Source organism: Eumetopias jubatus, unplaced genomic scaffold (genome assembly GCF_037043125.1).
Source record: "Eumetopias jubatus isolate StellerSeaLion01/CBP00866 unplaced genomic scaffold, mEumJub1_p1.0 scaffold_7, whole genome shotgun sequence".
Taxonomy (NCBI): Eukaryota; Metazoa; Chordata; class Mammalia; order Carnivora; family Otariidae; genus Eumetopias; species Eumetopias jubatus.
Window position 1 is genome coordinate 85066441 of NW_028274813.1, and position 19923 is coordinate 85086363.

Here is a 19923-nt window from a genome sequence, read left to right on the forward strand (position 1 = left end):
TGGACAGAAATTTATGTCATTTAAAGATTGTTCTCTATTTCTCAGTTTCCTTCTCTATCAAATGGGGATAATACTTGCCCTGCTTAGCATAGAGTTATTTTTAGGACCAAATGAATTATAATGTATATGAAAACAGTTTGAAATTTATACAGGTCCATGCAGGTCATTAATTAGTAGGGTTTAGGCCTTAGACATAATATACTTATTATTATAAAACTTCAAGGCAGATGTTTAATCTGTAGATTTCAGCCTGAGCCCTAATGAAAGATCCTTCTGTTTTTCTCCCATTTCAGAAGCGGATGGAGGAACTTCTGTTACTGGCCAAGGAGAGTAGTCGGAGTAACCACAGTATTTGGTTTGGACACTATACAACATCCACTATCCTTTCTCCATCACCTGGAATTCGGTCAATAATGAGGTGAGGCAGGCTTCCAAAATCAGAATTAATTGCTTGTAATTCTTTTATGTTACTCTTGCTCTCCTGAAGAGATCTTTTTATTAGTTTGGCATTGCAAGTTATCTGTTCATTTATTCTGCTCGTTTTTCATCGATTAGATCAGCTACAGCGTATTTGTGTGGGCATCTCCATACTCTCGGTGGGCTGATGCCTGTTTTGCACACTCGTCACCTCCAGGGCACTTTGGAACTTGAGGTGGGAGACTGGAAGGATAACAGAAGGTAAGGGAACTACCCCACAAAATAAACTTATACATGTAAGTTTTGCTAAAACAACGATAGTTTTCTTATTGCTACCATGGGTGATCCCAGTCAAGGAAAAACTTGTGATCTCCCTAAGTTTTTAAAGTAATATAGATATTATGTGTGTCGGTGTATAAAAACCTCATTGCAACAGTTATGTTTGCCATCACTATGTTACGTTGGATTTTCAAGATGCATCCATTAGGAGCTGATCTCAAACTCTAGGGTGCACAAGGATTGTGGAGGATCTTATTAAAAATAACAATTTGGAGGCCCTATCTCCAGAGAATTTGGTTGTGTTGGTCTGGTTTCGGACCTGCATTTTTTTTTTTAAAGCCCACCAGGTGTTCTATGGACCACACTTAGAGAAACATTAGAACTGGAACTGTATCACCCTCTGAATTTTATATCTACCTTTGTAGTTACTACTATGTTAGTGATTTAAGTTCTTCAAATACACGATAGTTGGTTTTATTAAGATTAAAGTCTTTCTATGAGAAAACACAGCCTGTTTATCAAAAGCATACAGTATAGTTAAATATATAGAGAGAAAAGAACTAAATACATATTTTGAGAATAACTAAGTACAGTAGCTTAAATATAGATGAGTATCATCTCATTGTTGAACTATTATCAATTACAATTTAATTTATTCAAACTCAGTTCTCTGAAGATGTTAGTAAATATTTTTTGAGCTGAATATGTTCTTTCTGTTTTTAACTACTTCCATTAATTAAAAAATAGCTTTACATCTTGGAAGGTACTCACTCATTTTGGTTGACTCTGCTAGAAACTGTCTAAAACTATGCTTGAAGCCTGTAATTACTTGGCAACTGTAATTACTTTGAGCTAGACCTGTCTATTCATGACTGTGAAGTTGTGGGCTGGGCTGGGATTACCTTTTACCAGATAGCCTTCCTAATCCTTGATCAGCTTCTTTATTTCTTATAAATGCTATAGTTACAAGTTAAGTGATGTCATGAAACCATTTCCTCTCTTTCTCTTTCCACCTGCTCTCCTGTTGTTCCACCCCTGGGGTTTTATCTGGAGTTTTACTGAAAGGACCTAACCTTTACCTGCCCTTTTAAACATTTAAGTTGTGTTAGGATAGTAGAGGAGCTTTTAAAAGTATATTAGTAATATTAGGCTAGGCTTTGTTGTGGATACAAATAAATCTGGAAAATATCAGTGGCTTAACACAACAGATGCTTATTTTTTCATTTATGTAAATCTGGTATGAGCCAGGGACTCTCTCTTCCATGGAGTGACTCAGGGATTCAGATTTCCTTCATCTCATAATGCCACTATCTCAACACCTCAATCCCAGGGCAGGGAAGAGAGCATGGAGAACTCATGCCCACTCTTAAATACTTTGCACCAGAAGTGTGATACATGTCACTTCTGTTTACAGCCCATTGACCAGAACTAGTCACATGGTCCCAACCTAATACCAGGGAGACTGGGAAATGCAGGGGAGCACGTGGAGTATTTGGTGAGCACTATTGTTTCTGCCATAGTTAATCATTTCTTTTCTCAGTTCAAAAAGTAGAAAATATAAAATTTTGGTTATTCTTTAATGAATATTTATACCTCTCACCATGCATTTAGAAAACCAAAATAAATTTTGTTAATTTCTTTGAAATTATAGAAATAAAGGTTTAAAAGAAGAATGAAAGATTTCTGATTGTGTTTATGTTAATATTAGCATTTTTGATGAGATGAGGAATATCAGGTATTAGGCTTATGATGAATGTCTTAGGTTCAAAACAGTCTTAAAGTATAAAAACCAAATGAATTAATTTATCAAGCATTTATTTAAAAATGAAAGCGTGCATGCTATGTACCAGGCATTGTTCTAGGGCACAGTAAATTTATGTCTTAGTAAGATTCAATTTGTGATAAACGTGAACTATAAAGCGGTAGGGGCAAGGGAAGAAGGACAGGGAAACAATATTAGTTACTTTGTATAAATTCATGATCTCAGAAAGTATAGTTTTATATTTTTACATTTGGTCTGTGTATAACCTTCATACCCTCTTATAATGTGAAGTGACTAAATTACCTTATTGTCTCTGGTCTCTAGGTACCGGATCTTTGCTTTTGATCATGACCTCTTTAGCTTTGCAGATTTGGCCTTTGACGAGTGGCCTGTGGTTCTTATCACTAATCCTAAATCACTCCTATATAGCTGTGCTAGACATGAACCACTAGAAAGACTTCTTCATTCAACACACATCAGGTATGTAGCAGTTTTTTGGAATTTCCTTTCAGTTTGATATTAGTGGAGAATAAGTCAATGTGACTATAATCCCGTGTGAAAACTGTGAGATGCTGCACTTTAATTTTCTCAACAATCTAAACATTATATAAAGATAAAATGCTTACTGCTTTATTCCCATTCAGTTAAAAAATAATTTTTTTAAGCTGTTGAAATTTAAAAAACCTCCAGAAACCCATAACCCTACCACTGTAATTTTTGTGTATTTTATTTTCATGTTTTACATTGCTATAATCCCCCTAACCCCAAACAGAGCTGTTACTGACATTTCTGACTTCCTTCTCAGGCATTCTCTTTGAGGCATGTTTTTACATAGTTGTAATGATAGGGCACAGTCTATTTTAATTCCTACTTTTTATCTCTCAACAGAGAGAAGGTACCACAATTTATCTAACCATTTTCTTACCTTACTGGTGAACTCTTACATTTTTTTCTAACTTGGGAATGAGCATCTGATGCATGTAGATTCTTTTTCCATTTGAATAATTTCTTTAGGTAAAGTTCTAGAAGTGCAAGTCTTGGTGAAAGAATATGAATTCCTTTTTGACTGTTGATAAAGATTGCCCAATTACTTTTTTTTTGTAACTAAAATCATTTTTCTTTTAAAAATATGCAGTAAAATATATGTAACATAAGATGTACCATTTTACCATCTTTTAGGTATACAGTTCAGTGGCATTAAAGTATATTGATTTTGTTGTGCAACCATCACCACCATCCATCATCAGAATATTCATCTTCCAAGACTGAAACTCTGTACCCATCCAACAATAACTCCCTGATTTACCCTTTTCCCCAGCCCATGGCAGCCACCATTCTACTGGTCTCTCTCTTTGAATTTCACTACTCTAGGAACCTCATATAAGGAGACTCCTACAGTATTTGTCCTTTAACTGGCTGGCTTCTTTAACATAATATCTTCAAGATTCCTCCATGTTGTAGAGTGTGTTAGAATTTCTTTGCTTTTTTAAGGCTAATATTCCATTGTGTGTATATACAACATTTTGTTTATTCATCTGCCGATACTTCTGCTTCCACCTTTTGGCTATTGTGAATAATGCTACTATGAATGTGGGTATATTCTGTTCAAATCCCTGCTTTCAGCTTTCAATTCTTGTGGGTATATATCTAGAAATGAAATTGCTGGATCCCATGGTAATTATATGTTTAATTTTTTGAGGAACCACCATACTGTTTTCCATAGCGGCTGTACCATTTTACATTCCCACGAGCAGTGCATAAGGTACCCAATTACTTTTTAAAACAGATACTAATTTATAATGTTACCAGGCAAATGAGTACCAATTTCATAGCACTCTTATCATTTTTGGATATTGTACTTTTAAAAAGATGTACTAATTAATCTGGAAAAATGATATCGAGCTGTTTTATTTATTTATTTTTTTTGGTCAGCAGTGAAGTGACTCTCAGGTTTTTTTTTTATAGGAGCTGGATATCTGATTTACACTTTGTATTCTCTGAAAGGGCTTGGTAGCCTTAGCTCTGTTTGTGATACTGCATCTTGTTGACAGTTGGGAAACAAATGAGTGGATGGTAGGATTAACATGAGATTAACAAAGTAAGATGTCTAACCAGTGTTCTTTTCCTATATGAAAAATCAGGACTTCAGGAGTTTATCAGAAAGAACTTTGGATCTACTCCAGTTTTATTTGTCAAAAGAAAATTGATTTTCCTTTCTAAAAAGTACAAAAATAGTTTCTAATTTCTCACCAACTTAGGTTTGCTAAATTATATAACTCCAAAAGCCACCATTCAGAAAGAAACCAGATCATGAGTAGTGGTCATATAAACAGTTATACAGTGTGATGGTTCTGCCTACATTTATATTTTTTTTAGGTTATAATAGAGTTATTCTCCTTTCTAAAAACAGTGAAAATATCTAAAACCACATGCGTATGTATGTTCTCATTTTAGAGTCTTGGCCTTTTCCTTATCCTCCATTACTTCTGTCACAGTTAAGATTGATGGAGTTCATTTAGGGCAAGCTATTCATTTATCTGGTCCTATTTTCATACTGAAGTGGAACCCAAGAAACTACAGTAACAGGACACATAACATAGAAGTAATTGTCCAGGTAAGTTAGTAATTTTCAACTTGCTATATAAATGATTTGGCTGTAACTACACTAAACTCTGTTGTGGTTTTGTTTTGTTTTTTTTCAGTCCATTGATAGAGATGAAACTAAGTTAATTAAAAAATTTGAGGGGCACCTGGGTGGCTCAGTCGGTTTAGCATCTAACTCTTGATTTTGGCTCAGGTCATGATCTCAGGGTTGTGCAATTGAGCCCCGTGTCAGGTTCTGTGCTTCATGTGGAGTCTGCTTGTCCCTCTCCCTCTTTCTCTGCTCCTCCCCTCCCCCTTCCCTGGCTCTCTCTCTCTCTCTCAAATAAATAAATAAATAAAATCTAAAAAAAACACTTGAGGGGCGCCTGGGTGGCTCAGTTGTTAAGCGTCTGCCTTCGGCTCAGGTCATGATCCCAGGGTCCTGGGATCGAGCCCCGCATTGGGCTCCCTGCTCAGCAGAAAACCTGCTTCTCCCTCTCCCGCTCCCCCTGCTTGTGTTCCCTCTCTTGCTGTGTCTCTCTCTGTCAAATAAATAAATAAAATCTTAAAAAAAACCAAACTTGAATATACTGGATTTAGTATATTCAGGAAATGAGCACTCAGGAGTCATTCTGTTAGACAAAAAACTAGACTTCTCAGTGTGTAACTACTGGCCACAGTCCCCTCTTTTTGAGCCCCAGGGAATCATTCTTTTATTGTCTTTCAACTTTGGCTAGAGTCTTCTAATAATGGGAGCAAATTCCCCAACATACCCAAAGATAATAGAATAAGTCAGAAAATACGTATTTATGTACCCATGCCTTTGCTTGCTTTCTCTAAGTACAGGAAAATTGTGACACTATTTTGAAAGCTCTAGGATAGAGAATTTTCAAGGCATCCCAGAGAATTTTTTTGTTTGTTTGGGGAGTCTGCATTGATAGCATATGTAGTAACAGTCTGCCTGCTATTCCAGTTCAGCTTGGGGGCATTTAATTCACTAGCACCTGCCAGAGTAGCAAGTGATCATTCATTACCAAAATAGGACACTTTCGTCAATATTGTGAAATTCTTTAGGAGATACTGTGCTCAGGAATTAGTTTCTGAAAAAAAAATCTATCGATTGCCACAACTTGATGATTTGATGACAGTTATTAACTATTTCATCTTCTATTGTTAAGTCTTAGTTTGAAGATTACCAAGTAATCCTTCAGAAAACACATGTAATTATTTTCATTATCTTTTGTGTGTGTGGTGTGTGTGTGTCACAGAGAAGGATTTTGAGTAGGAAGGAGCTGTTTACTGAGCTCCTTCTAAGGAAATGCTAGACACTTACAATTTTTTACCTAATCCATATAACCATCCTTTATGGTAGGTAGCTTTATCCCCAGTTCATAGATGAGGAAGCAAGAAAAGGCACTTTGCAATGCCACCCATCTTTGAAGTGTTCTGCTTTGGAGGCAGAAGAAACTCGGGGAAGATGTGAAAGGAATTATGACTGGGGATGAACTCTTAATGTCCCTTCTATTAGAAGTTGGATCACTGAAAGAAAACCTGAAGGTACAAGTGCACCTAGAATAAATTATTCCCTATCTTTACAGTTATGAGGAGGAAGTGGGAGCAATCATAGGAGACCTGCTCACTGTAGGAATGGGGAACTCCCAAATCCTTGGATTGCCTCAAAACCCCAGCTTCTATAATTTTATGAGAAAAAAAAACATAGTTCATGTTCCTTGAAACATTTCTGGCTGCTTCATTAAATCCTAGTAAAAATGTGAAATCACATATACTTTTTACATGTTTAACATTTCTTACATTATTGAGGTATAATTTACATACAAAAAAACTATACATATTTAAAGAGTAGAATTCGGTGAATTTTGACATACATATATATCCTTGCCCATTACTACAATCAGTACAGTCTATCACCCTCAGAAGTTTTCTTGTGTTCTTTTGCAGCTGTCTTCCTTCCACCCTCATGTCCAGGAAACCACTGACCTGTTTTCTTCTATATATGTGTAACTTCAAAAGATTATTCTGAACATTCAGTAGGGAACTTGGTCCCTTCATTCGTCAATGGGAAAGTTCTATTCTTTTATTTTTATTTTTAAAGATTATTTATTTGAGGAGAGAGTGAGTGAGAGAGCACGAGCATGAGCAGGGGCAGAGGGAGAGGGAGAAGCAGACTCCCCGCTGAGCAGGGATCATGACCTGAGCTGAAGGCAGACGCTTAACCAACTGAGCCACCCAGGTGCCCCAAGTTCTATTCTTTTAAATACAGTATATTATAGATAAGTCTCAGAAAAATCTGTGAGAGACAACATCAATTTATTGTCTTATATTTTACCTGCTCACTATTTTTATTGAATGAGGAGCCTAGTAGCAGCTAGACCTTTAGATCAATTTTCAGTGTGCTTCCTGAATTAGTAGCATCAGCATCACCCGGGAACTTATTAGAAATGTAAACTCTCAGGTCCCATACCAAACTTCTGCATCAGAAACTCTGGAGTTGGGACCCAGCAATCTTGTTTCAACAGTCCATCCAGGTGGTTCTGATGTGCACTAAAGTTTGAGAACCAGAACTTTAGATTATTGTGCCTACTTTGCCAATTGAAAGAGCAGACTCCAGAAATCTCTATATCTCTAAATCTCTGTATCTATAAATTAAAGAAAAACTCTGCTTTAAAACAAGAACATACAACTTAAAATAACATTTTGAGCAATAAAAGTCTGGTAAAAACAAGTGTAAATTCTTTTTTGTTTTTTACTTTTATATGATGGGAAACTTTAAAATTATATGCAAGAGATAATACTATAATGAATTCCCATGTATCCATTAGCCGACTTAAACGGTTACCAACTCATGACCAGTTTTGTTTCATCTATACCCCTGCACCATGATGTCATTCCATCTGTAACATGACAGTATGTATCCCTAAAAGAACTATTTTTTAAAAATGTAACCATAATACCATCACACACCTGGAAAATCAATAGTAATTCCTTAATATCAAACTAGCTAGTATTCAGTTTTCCTAATTAGTCATATATATATATGACATGCATGGGGTTGGTTCAAATCAGAATCCAAACAAGGCTCAAATACTGCATGTAGCTGATTTGTCTCTTCAGTCTCTTTTAATCTACAGGTTCCCTCTTTTTTTTTTTTTTCCTTGCAACTTATTTTTTGGATAACTTTGGAAACTGGATCTTTTATCCTGTAGAGTTTTCTATATTCTAGATTTATGTTTAAATTCATGTTGTATCCTTCAGCATGTTCCTCCACCCCCTCTAGTTTCTATATCCTTCAGCATGTTCCTCCACCCCCTCTAGTTTCTATAACTGGTAGTTAAATTAGGGGTTTGATCAGATTTGAGTCTGTTTTTTGGCAGGAATACTTCATTTGGTGTTTTATGCTCTTATCAGAAGTCTGTGATATCTGGTTGTCTCTCTTTTAGTAATGTTAGGATTGATCATTGTATTCAGGTGTTGTTAACTTTATCCATTGGTGTGGTGGTAAGTATCTATCCACCAGCTTGGGACAGGTTTGAAGGGGGAACCCTGATTTGTAGTGTTTCCCTGATTTATACCAATTTCCATAGTATAAATATTTTTACCATAGCTGGTTTTAAGCTACCAACATATCAACTGGCCTGCAAAATTCCTGAAAATTTAACAATTGGCTTTTGTGAGCCTGTCAAACCAGCTCCAGCACACTGCTCGCTTTTCCCTCCATTCATTATGAAGTACCCAATCAGCTTTTCACTGAAGGATTTCCAGCAGCTATTGATGGTCTTGGCCTAGGTCCATTGTTTCATTAGAGTGTACAATGGTGGTATTCAAATTTGCACTCCTTGTAAAAGGAGTATTAATTAGAATAGTCCCATAAAGAAAAAAATCCCCTTATCTATTTGGCACCCAGATAGATAAGTTCATACAGGAAAGGTGGGATAAATTCTTAATTCTTCCCCCCCCTTCCCTTTTCTAAACCAATTTTCAGAATAATGAGTTGCTTCTCTAGCATCTGCCAAAGGCAACCAAATGAATCTTTTATTTTTAGTATCATTAGGAATTCAAAATTTAAAAAATACATATTTGGTATGTTTCAATCCATGGCATTTATATTTTTAATGCTCAAATTGTCCCACCTTTGGCTTGTGGGAGCCTCTCCAATTTGGCCACTAAATCTTTCGATATAATCCCAGTAGTCTTTGTTAAGTGTTCTTGCTTTCTGGTATGAAGATATTTCAAGCTCTTCTTGTGTATTTCTTGTTCAAGAACTGGAATCAGCTATTTCTCTAAAGAGCACTGATCTTGTAATGAGAAATTTTATTTTGAGAGTACAGTCTGGGCAGTAGCCCAGCTAGCTCCTTGTTCTTGGGTTTGTTACTATTTTTAGGCTTTTCAGTGAGCAGAGAAAGGGAAAATACAAATTTTTCTTTAAGAGAAAATATATTGTGAGTACATGCTGATATTCCCAGTTCAAATCTAGAATTACAGGGTTTAAAAGAAGTTATATTTAAAGTGCTTATTAGGAAGAAGCAAAAATAAATGAAAAAAATACAGCTATTCAGAGATAACGGACAAATGTTACTGGAAACTTAATCTTGGGACATTATACATATATATGTGCATGAGAATCACCGCTGTGCTTATAACTAGGATTCTGCTGGAAGAAGTAAGAGTGTTCACCACCTGTTTTCTGTTCAAGAGGATATTCATCTCAGATTTGATCCCCTGGCATCATTTATTCTCCTTACTGACCATTGCATCGTGGTGAGTAAATTCAGCTTTAGATGAGATTAGGTCAAATCTAGTGGTGGGTCCAAAGTATTAATATAATCATGTGGTGAGAAAGACGAACCTTATAAAATTAAGTTAGTTATTTGTCTAGAAGACTACAATGCTTTAAAGCTGATTTGAATTAAAAGAAGCAGAGGCATTGACAAGTAATACCTGTTTTGGAACCTAGTTCTAAGCAATATCATAAAACCAGAATAACTAAGGGAATTGTAGAAACTGTAAAATTGGATTAAGGATCTTTTAAAAATAATATTTCTTTCTACATAAATAATACATGCTTAATGTGGAGAACTTGGAAAATTTAGAAATAAAGTAAAATCAGCCCCACATTATTCTTTTATCACACTACTTATTATAACCATTGTATGTCATTATGATACTCTTATTTTTTTCTCATATATATTGGTATATGAGTTTTTAATGTAAAATAGTAATTTTCATTCTCTTTTGCAGTCTGAACTTTTTTTTCTACTGAGGAATTTGTTTTGACTTTTTTTTTTTAAGATTTTATTTATTCATTTGTCAGAGAGCGAGCACACACAAGCAGGGGCAGCGGCAGGCAGAGGGAGAGGGAGAAGCAGGCTCCTCGCTGAGCAGGGGGCCCAATGTGGGACTCGATCCCAGAACCCTGGGATCATGACCTGAGCTGAAGGCAGCTGCTTAACCGACTGAGCCACCCAGGCGTCCCTTGACTATTTTCTGGCTTCAGTTTATATTATTTTAAAAAATGATGTCTAGGGCGCCTGGGTGGCTCAGTTGGTTAAGTGACTGCCTTTGGCTCAGGTCGTGATCTCGGAGTCCTGGGATCGAGTCCCACATCGGGCTCCCGGCTCACTGGGGAGCCTCCCTCTGACCCTATCCCCTCTCATGCTGTTTCTTTCTCTCTCTCTCTCAAATAAATAAATAAAATCTTAAAATAAAAAATAAAAAAATAAAGTAAAATAAAAAGTGATGTCTATTGGCATAAATATACCTTAATTTATTTAACCATTTTTCTATTGTTAACTGGGTGTTGACATAAAACACACCAAAGAGACACCTTACAATGTTAAGAAAATTTAAGCCTCCTTTAATTTCACCTTCCAGACATAGCTTTACTATATAACTTCACAGCCTTACAATGTAAATTTATTATTATTTTAATTTACTTGTATTACTTGTATGATTAAGCTTTTTAGAAATATGACTAATGGGCATTTGTATCTCAGTTTTATAAGTTCCTTTTGTGTCATTTGTTTTTCTTTTGGGGTTTTTTAATAGTCACCTAGATTAGGGTTTGGAAACTCTGATGTACTTATGAATCACCAGGGAACATTAGTAAGAGACAGATTCTGATTTAGTAGGGCTGAGATGGCGCCTGAGATTCTGCCTTCCCAACAGGCACAAGGCGATCCCAATGATGAGCTGGGGTCCGTACTTTGAGAAACCAGAACCTAGATTATGTCTCTTCGCTGTGAGTTAATCTCCAAGTGAATGCTGCCCTGATGGAGAAAGCAAACGAAAATGCGGTTTCAGTTCACTCAGCCTGCAGTGCACTGTGTACTGTTTTTCTTCACTCTTCTACAACTTGAAATAAAACCAATTATACTTCTAGTACAGTGAAGGTGGACTGTTTTAATTTGATCATTTTATATAACTATGAATTACTTTGTTTCAGTATTAGTCTCAGTATCCAAATTCTGAAAGAGTAATGCTGAGGCAATTTTTTTTATTTATTCATTTATTTTAAAGATTTCATTTGTTTATCTGACAGAGAGAGACAGCGAGAGAGGGAACACAAGCAGGGGGAGTGGGAGAGGGAGAGGGAGAAGCAGGCTTCCCGCTGAGCAGGGAGCCCGAAGCAGGGCTCCATCCCAGGACCCTGGGATCACGACCTGAGCCGAAGGCAGATGCTTAACGACTGAGCCACCCAGGCACCCCAATGCTGAGGCAATTTATAATTTTCTTTTTTGGTGGATCAGTTGTTTGATTCTCTTTGGTCATTTATTTTTCTTGCATAGTCATTTCTGGTAATGGTGTCTTTTCCATTTTTGTTATTGAGGCCATTTTAAAGACCTTAACTGTCGTTGTACGCATGTATCTGTTTTCACATTAACATTGATTTCTCTGCAGGCCCGGGTCCTTTTTGTGATAATTGTGCTGATCCAGCTCACCATTCTCATTACTTTTAGGCACCGAGGATATCCAGAGCATAAAGGTTAGTCATGGTTCCTTTTATTCTCAGAAGACTTCATTCTGAAGTGTCATATAATGTCCTATTGCCAAGTGATAAATATCAATATAAATTGTCTTTCCTGAGCTTTGTGAGGTGCATTCTTCAAACTAACTATACTTTGTCCACAGTACTTGAGCTTTTAAAAAATTCAGTTTTTTTGCTGCTCCATTGCAGTAATATGAAGCTCAACCTGAAAATGGGGGAAAAATCACAATATGGCTCAAAATGACCAAACGTCTCTGCCAGATATTAAGGATCCTCCACAGTTGGGTCTTACCTAATTAGCCGCATCTTCAACCATTTACCTGTATTTCAGCTTAGATAATTTTCCACTGTTCCCTACACACACCATACTCATTTCTGCTTCTGTGGGCTTTTGCCTAGACTATTATCTCTAAGTTATTTTTCTAAACTTATCTATATTTTAGCCTCCTTTAGGGCTCACCTCAAACCCTTTTTCCATATCATTTTCTCCACCCCTTCCAGGTCATAATGAGCTCTTGCGTCTCTGAATCCTGTAGTCCTTCCTGACAGTTAATGCTATACTTGGCCAGTCAGTCACCGTGCTTTATGTAAGCACCCCAAATGTATATATACATTTTCTCCTCAACCAGACTAAGTTCTTCAGTATAGGAGCTCTTGTTTTCTGCTTCTTTTCTGTTTCTCACAGCACCCAACACTGAGTGTGTGCGTGACAGACAATAAATACTTGTTGAATTAAATTTTCCTTACCCCTTCCTGGCTTGGATGAATCCCTGGGATCAGGGACTGATTGTAGGGGAGGGGAGTACTGCAGCAATGACTCAACAGTAAAATGGCTAAGTACAGAGGGAGTGCACACATCCTCCTGAATGTTTTCCTGCCTATATATATTTTCACAAATTCTATGAAGAAGTTCAAGAAGCATTATTGCACACATATATGTTCCTACATATAATGTAAATAAATAAATGTTTAAGGGAGGGCCCCAGCCTCATTCTGTGGGGATACCAATATCTTTGTGTAGTTATTTAAAATTTACAACATATTTTTACCTGCATTATCTCACTTAATCCTTACAGCAATCCTGTGAAATAGGTATTATTGTCCCCGTTTTAAAGATTAGGACACTAAGGACTGGGGAGGTTGTGAAGGTTGTTCAAAGTCTCATCGCTAATAAGAGATAAAGGAGAGACTCGAAACCTGTGTCTTCTGACCCCAGGTCAGTTCTTTTCTTTAAACAACACTTCTCAACTTCGACTGCACCTTAGACTCCCCTGGGAAACTTCTGAAATCTCCGTGTCTACACAGCACCCTAGACCAATCACATCAGAATCGCTAGGGGTAGGACCTAAGCATCAGTAGTTTATAAAGCTCCCCAGATGATTCCAATGGGCAGTCAAGGCTGAGGCGTTCAGCTCTGACTAAAGCAGTATTTCTCAGTCCTGGCTGCTTAGAATCACCTGGGTTGCAGCCTAAGCTTCCCCTCTCCCTCAGGCCAATTAAATCTGAATCTCTGGTGAGTGAGACCTGAGCATGAATATTTTCTCAGAGTTGCCCCAGGTTATTCTAATGTGGAGCCAAAATAGAAAATCACGTTTAAAGTTTATGCTTAAAATTTAAAGCATAGCTGCTTCCAAGGCTAAAGGATTATTTATTTTTAATAAATAATAATTATTGGGGTGCCTGGGGGGCTCAGTTGGTTAAGCATTTGCCTTCGGCTCAGGTCATGATCCCAGGGTCCTGGGATTGAGCCCCGCATCGGGCTCCCTGCTCAGCGGGGAGTCTGCTTCTCCCTCTGCCCCTCCCCCTGCTCGTGCTCGCGCGCAACTCTCTCTATATCTCAAATAAAATCTTTAAAAATAAATAATTATTATAGATGGATATATAGATGAATACTTTGAGAAATACCAGACTAGAACAATAAAGAATCTAAGAGAAGAATGAGTAGCAAGAATGCAACGGAGTGGGAAAGGTCATGCATTATCAGGTTTTGTACAAAATCAACTGTCAGGCTGAACAGTGTTTTAAGTACAAAATGGATATGTTGGCCTATTAGGAGAGACATACTATTTAACTTACCTCAGGCTGTCTTTCACCTCTAGGGGCGCTCAGTGCGGACCGAGCTTCATGTCATAGTCTTCTTCTGACTGGTTTATGACCAGCCACACACATGAGTGAAATGGCGACTGAGGTTGAGGATCTGTGATGCTTAAGTCTGTGGCCACAGAATGGAGCTTCTCTGTGTGAAGCCCATATGCTTGGCATTTTTGGCACTATATATTAAGAGATGTTAATTTGAAGAGCTTTAGGGATCCCTTTCAATTGGAGTAAGAGGATGGCTGTGAGTTAAGAGCTATGTCACATTTGGGAAAGGAATATTGGACAGTCATACTTAAGATTAGACTGGAGAAATTTTGATATTTCTTTGATATATTTTGATATATGATTTGGAAATTTGTACATTTGGATACTAGATCCCATAGAAAACAGAGACTTTGAGTACAGCACTATATTTCAAACCTACATTTAATCATTTAAAAGTGTGTGTGTGTGCATGTGTGCATGTGCATGTCTCCCAACTACACCATTGCTTTGCACTTCCTACCCTCTGCAATTCTTTTTTTTTTTTTTAAGATTTTTTAAATTTATTTGACAGACAGTGAGAGAAGGAACACAAGCAGGGGGAGTGGGAGAGGGAGAAGCAGGCCTCCCACCGAGCAGGGAGCCTGATGTGGGGCTCGATCCCAGGACCCTGGGATCATGGCCTGAGCTGAAGGCAGACACTTAACGACTGAGCCACCCAGGCGTCCCCCCCCCCCCACCCTCTGCAATTCTAAGTGGACTGGCTTGGCTTATCAGGCTTCCTGTCAACTTCTGAATTTAAAGTAGTATCATCTGTATAGTTACCATATAACGAAAGATAGCCCATGGAAGTCTTCTAGAAAATGTTATAAAGAAATTGAACTTTGTCAGTCATAGAAAGACAAATATATGATTTCACTCATATAGAATTTAAGAAACACAACAGATGAACATAGGGGAAGGACAGGAAAAATAAAGTAAGATGAAATCAGAGAGGGAGACAAACCATAAGAGACTCTTAACTCTAGGAAACAAACAGGGTTGCTGGAGGGGAGTTGGGTGGGAGGATGGGGTAACTGGGTGATGGGCATTAAGGAGGGCACTTGATGTAATGAGCACTGGGTGTTGTATTCAACTGATGGATCACTAAACTATACCTCTGAAACTAATAAAAAAAAAAGAAATTGAACTTTGCATGTGCTCACTGGGTTTTTTCAAATTTATTCTGTTTAGGGTCTCCAGGATTTATAAATTTGACCTCATTTTCCCTCCACGTCCTGAGCAAACTAAACATCTTCTATTATTCTGTGTTGTTGCTAACCCTATATACAGCACTGGGTAAGTCAATTAGGAAACCTGAGTTGTGGAGAATTCTGCCAAAGGATATATGGAGAATTTTGACAATAGTCATTTAGACTCTTGAGAGCATAATGAACAGCACATGGCTTCTTCATAAATCATTTCCTGGAACATGGTTTTAGGAAATAAAGTTCTTTCCTAACATGTTTAAAGGACATTTAGTTGACACTGAGTTAACTTAAGCTGAGAAGACCATTAAAGAATTAGTATGTGTATACAGGGCAGCCTTCTTTGACTGCCTTAAAGTTTTATCCTTTATTTCATCACACTTTTTATTTCCTTCATTACTTTATCAGAATCTTTGATTATCTTCTGTGTTTATCATCTCTTCCTTCATTAGAATATCCATTGAGGTCTTGTCTGTCTTGTTCACCTCTATGCCCAGCACTAAGCACAATGCCTAGTATGTAGTTCAGTGAATATTTACTTATGGATGCCCCTTAAAAACTCAGCTCAAAAAAGGGAAACTGAGATGAGCAGTGAGTTCAGGCATATCCAGATTCTTCTGTTGTATTATTATACCCAATACTTAGTCACTTAGCCACTTATGGAAGCAGGGAGCACTGTGGTTCTTTTTTTAAAACTTTTTACTAGTGTTCCTTAGTGACTAAAAGTTAGGAGTAGATTAGCCTACTTGTTGCTTAGTCTTTGTCTTATACTTTTATTCCACCTCTGGACTTTTCTTTGCTCATTAGTAACTCCAACCAGAGAAGAGAGAGTAGTTAGATAAAAAAAAAAAAAAAAAATGTAACACTCTACAATTCTGTGTACCAGGCTATGGCAGATGGCCCTTTGGAGGTCAGTTTCCTTGTTAGAAGATAGGTTGAAGCTATTTTAGACACTTGCCTTACACTAGAAGGAAAAGCACACGATTCGGTTCCTGGCTGTAAAAGAAAACATTAAAAGGATAGAAGTTGCTCCATGTTTAAAAGTTGAAACTTGCAGGGAAAACACTTTTTTAGACTGTGCATCCACAGTCTAAGATTACCTATGACTTTTTAAAGCTGAACCCTCTTACCAGCAGATGATGGTATTTGCATTTTGAGAAAGTCTTGACTGTTCATTAATCACCCTTGACAATATAGTAGTTCCAGAAACCTGCACATTAGGAAGGGCAGTAAATAATAGGGAGGAGAGAAAAGTCATTCTGGCATTCTAAATGAAAAATTAAAGAAGTTAAATTTTGTACATGTTAACCTCGAGTGTATAGTTGATGTAAAAAGTAATGACTTGGGTCAGCAAGGAAAGGTCAGAATACATTCATTAATAAGAAAGAGAAGTGCATTTTAGAAAGATGAAAGTTTTCTTGCTTAAAGGAGTAAATATCAGTTAACTGGAAAATTAACTTCCATAGAATACCTCTTTGCTTTTTAAAGGAAATGTTAATGCATTATATTGGGATTATTATTGCAACAGAATCTTCTAAAGTTTCTGAACATACTCTGACCTGTTTCTTGAATCTGTTCAGGTATAGCATGTACTCAGATGATTTTATAATCAGACAAAAGTGGAGAGCAAAGGAGCAAATGGTTGGTTAGTTAGGATGTATGGTGCAACATAGAGATTAATAAAGAAGAAAAATTATGCCAATAAAATGCTTATTAGCAACTACTCTCATACTTTTTTATTCCTATAAATGCACCTTGTGATGTATATAATCAGAATCATAGTCATTTAATCTTCTGTGCCCATTGCCTCTTTCAGGACCATGGTTTGTTGGTGAGATCACTAAAGGCAAACTGGGTTGCTGCTTTTCCTTTGGGATGTTTGTTGATGGACATTTCCTACAAGGCAGCCTAACATTTGTAGTTGGAATTCTGCAGGTAAGAAGTCAGAAATGGAATGTAAGAATGCCTTGGCCTTTTGGACTACTGCATAACAGTTATGAATTAAATCCAGAGCTTCCAACTAAACACCACAGATCATATTTCCTAATTTACTGGCAGGGCAATCTTGAATATTTGGTGTTTTGTTTGTTTTTCAAGTGCTTCCTAAGCTCTTTCTTCCACTACTCTCTTGTAAACATCTAAAATACATTTTGGCAGGAAGGGTTTATAAAAAGTAAAAGAGATTTTTGTTTTTGTAGTTTGTTTTACTGTGCTTTTCCATCGATAAAAAATGAAATAAGGGACTTATAGTAGAATAAATAAGTAAACCAAAATTGATTATGATAATGAAGAAGGCAAATGTTTTGGAGGGAGGAAAGGAAAAATAGACTCACAAGAAAAATGGGTCAGTTGTCCAGTGGAAGCTGCACTGGGCAAGCCCCAGACCTGGGCCTTTCAGTGATGTCTTAGCTGCGGCTTGTTTGAAAACACCGATAGATTAGGTTTACATGTGGATTAAGATTCCTTTAAAAGAAACACACAGGGGCACCTGGGTGGCTCAGTCAGTTAAGCGTCTGCCTTCAGCTCAGGTCATGATCTCAGGGTCCTGGGATCCGGCCCCACATCAGGCTCCCTGCTCATTGGGGAGTTTGCTTTTCCCTCTCCCTCTGCCCCTGCTCGTGCTCTCTCTCCCTCTCTTTCAAATAAATAAAATCTTAAAAAAGAAAAAAGAAACACACAAAAAACTAATAGAAAATCTCTGTATATAGGTTTGAAAAGTATTTACCTATTTATGTATTTTATTCACCTAATGGGGCTAAGGTACTAAAATCTCAGGTGATGATCTCATGTTTGGGAAGAGATCCAAAAATGTTGTTCAGAATGAGTTCACAGCCTCATAACAGGGCAGTAAAAGGTGATCAGCAAAACAGGGAAGACTTCTGCCTAGTAAACATTGACCACAGACAGAACATTCTCTGTATAGCAGTATTTTATATGTGAGTAGGTCCTGAGTCTGGTTCAGTTTTCCATTATGTAGATGGAGGCTATCTCTCAGGAGCACTGTGATACCAAATAAAACCTGAGCCTTACTAAAAGGTGGGGATTATATTCATATTTTAATAAGTAATATATCACTAGTGGATTTTATGTATCATATAGGCCCATGGCTCCCAAATGTGTTAATCTCTGCCCTCGACTTCTTTGCACTTCAGGTGCCTATATACCCATCTGCCATTTCATATCTTCCCTTAGATATCTAACAGGCATCTCAATATTATGTGTCTAATAGGACCTTAGTTTCTACCTCAAACTTGTTCCTCCCCCAGTTCTTTCCAATTTCAGGAAGTTTTTCTAGGATGTATCTTTAATTTTTCCCTTTCCCTCTAATACCCTGTATCTAATTCATTAGCAAGTCATACCTTGTTTGATCTCCCTCCAATGCATATCTTGAATCCGCCACTTCTCTTCATCTCTGTTACCACCACATAGTCTAACTCATAATTATTTCTTGCCTGGGCTACTGCAGGAACCCCAGATTGGTCTTCCCACTGCTACTCTTCTCCCTACTCTCAGTTTACCATAGAGCATCCACTGTTGTCCTTTTAAAACCTTAATCAGCTCATTCCTCAGCTTAAAACCTTTTAAGCAGAGCAGTGACATGATCTGGGTCCTTCTGATTGCCTCAGTTTCCACCTGGCTCATCATGTTCTAGGCTAATGGGCCTTAAATAGGCCAAGGCCTCTCCCACCTCAGGGATTTTTACTTGTTTCCTCTCCTTGGAATGTACTTCTTCCACTGAGTCATTCCTGTTCTTCACGCCTCAGAACCCGTCTGTCACTTACTCTCATGTGACCCAGTTATCTCCTTCATTTACTGCCTCAGTTTCCACCTGGCTCATCGTGTTCCAGGCTTATTGGTCTTAAATGGGCCAAGGCCTCTCCTGGGAACCACGGGGGTTTTTATTTGTTTCTTCTGCCTGGAATGTACTTCCTTCCACTGAGTCATTCCTGTTCTTCAGGCCTCAGAGAACCCATCTCTCAGTTACCCCCTTGTGACCCAGTTATTTCCTTCATTGAATTTATCACAATCTATAGTGATCTTTTGTGTTTATTTTTTTGGTCTCTCTTCTCTGTTAAAATGTAAGCTCTATGATGCATCCTCTTTGAGTTGTTTGCCACTGTGTCCTTAGCTTAGAGCCTAGCACAGTGCCTGCCATGTAATGGGCACACAGTAATTATTTGGTGAATGAATTAATGAATCATACAGCAGCTAAACTTAGATTATAACTTAAATCTTTTTTAAAAATTTTTTAAAAAAGATTTTATTTATGGGGGTGCCTGGGTGGCTCAGTCATTAAGTGTCTGTCTTTGGCTCAGGTCATGGTCCCAGGGTCCTGGGATCAAGCCTTGCATCAGGCTCCCTGCTCAGCGGGAAGCCTGCTTCTCCCTCTCCCATTGCCCCTGCTTGTGTTCTCCCTCTCACTGTCTCTCTCTGCCAAATAAATAAATAAAAATTTTTTAAAAGATTTTATCTGTCAGAGAGAGAGAGAGAGAGAGAGGGTGAGAGAACAAGGAGAACAGCAGAGGGAGAGAGAGAAGCAGGCTCCCTGCTGA

At 37.6% G+C, this 19923-nt stretch overlaps 1 protein-coding gene across 6 annotated transcripts in view; it reads left to right on the forward strand.

Annotated features, from left to right (window-relative positions):
* The window catches only part of TMEM62 (transmembrane protein 62), a 49623-nt gene that overhangs the window by 28238 nt on the left and 1462 nt on the right, over positions 1-19923 (forward strand). For 5 of the 6 annotated variants that reach the window (XM_088024760.1, XM_088024759.1, XM_088024756.1 and 2 more), the window contains 9 exons: positions 294-418; positions 556-678; positions 2783-2938; positions 4158-4220; positions 4913-5072; positions 9704-9817; positions 11957-12041; positions 15357-15461; positions 17187-17305. In XM_088024760.1, the coding sequence (XP_087880886.1) occupies positions 294-418; positions 556-678; positions 2783-2938; positions 4158-4220; positions 4913-5072; positions 9704-9817; positions 11957-12041; positions 15357-15461; positions 17187-17305 (1050 nt within the window). The remainder of the gene's footprint in view (positions 1-293; positions 419-555; positions 679-2782; positions 2939-4157; positions 4221-4912; positions 5073-9703; positions 9818-11956; positions 12042-15356; positions 15462-17186; positions 17306-19923) is intronic. The other variant, XM_028126717.2, reaches the window with a different exon arrangement.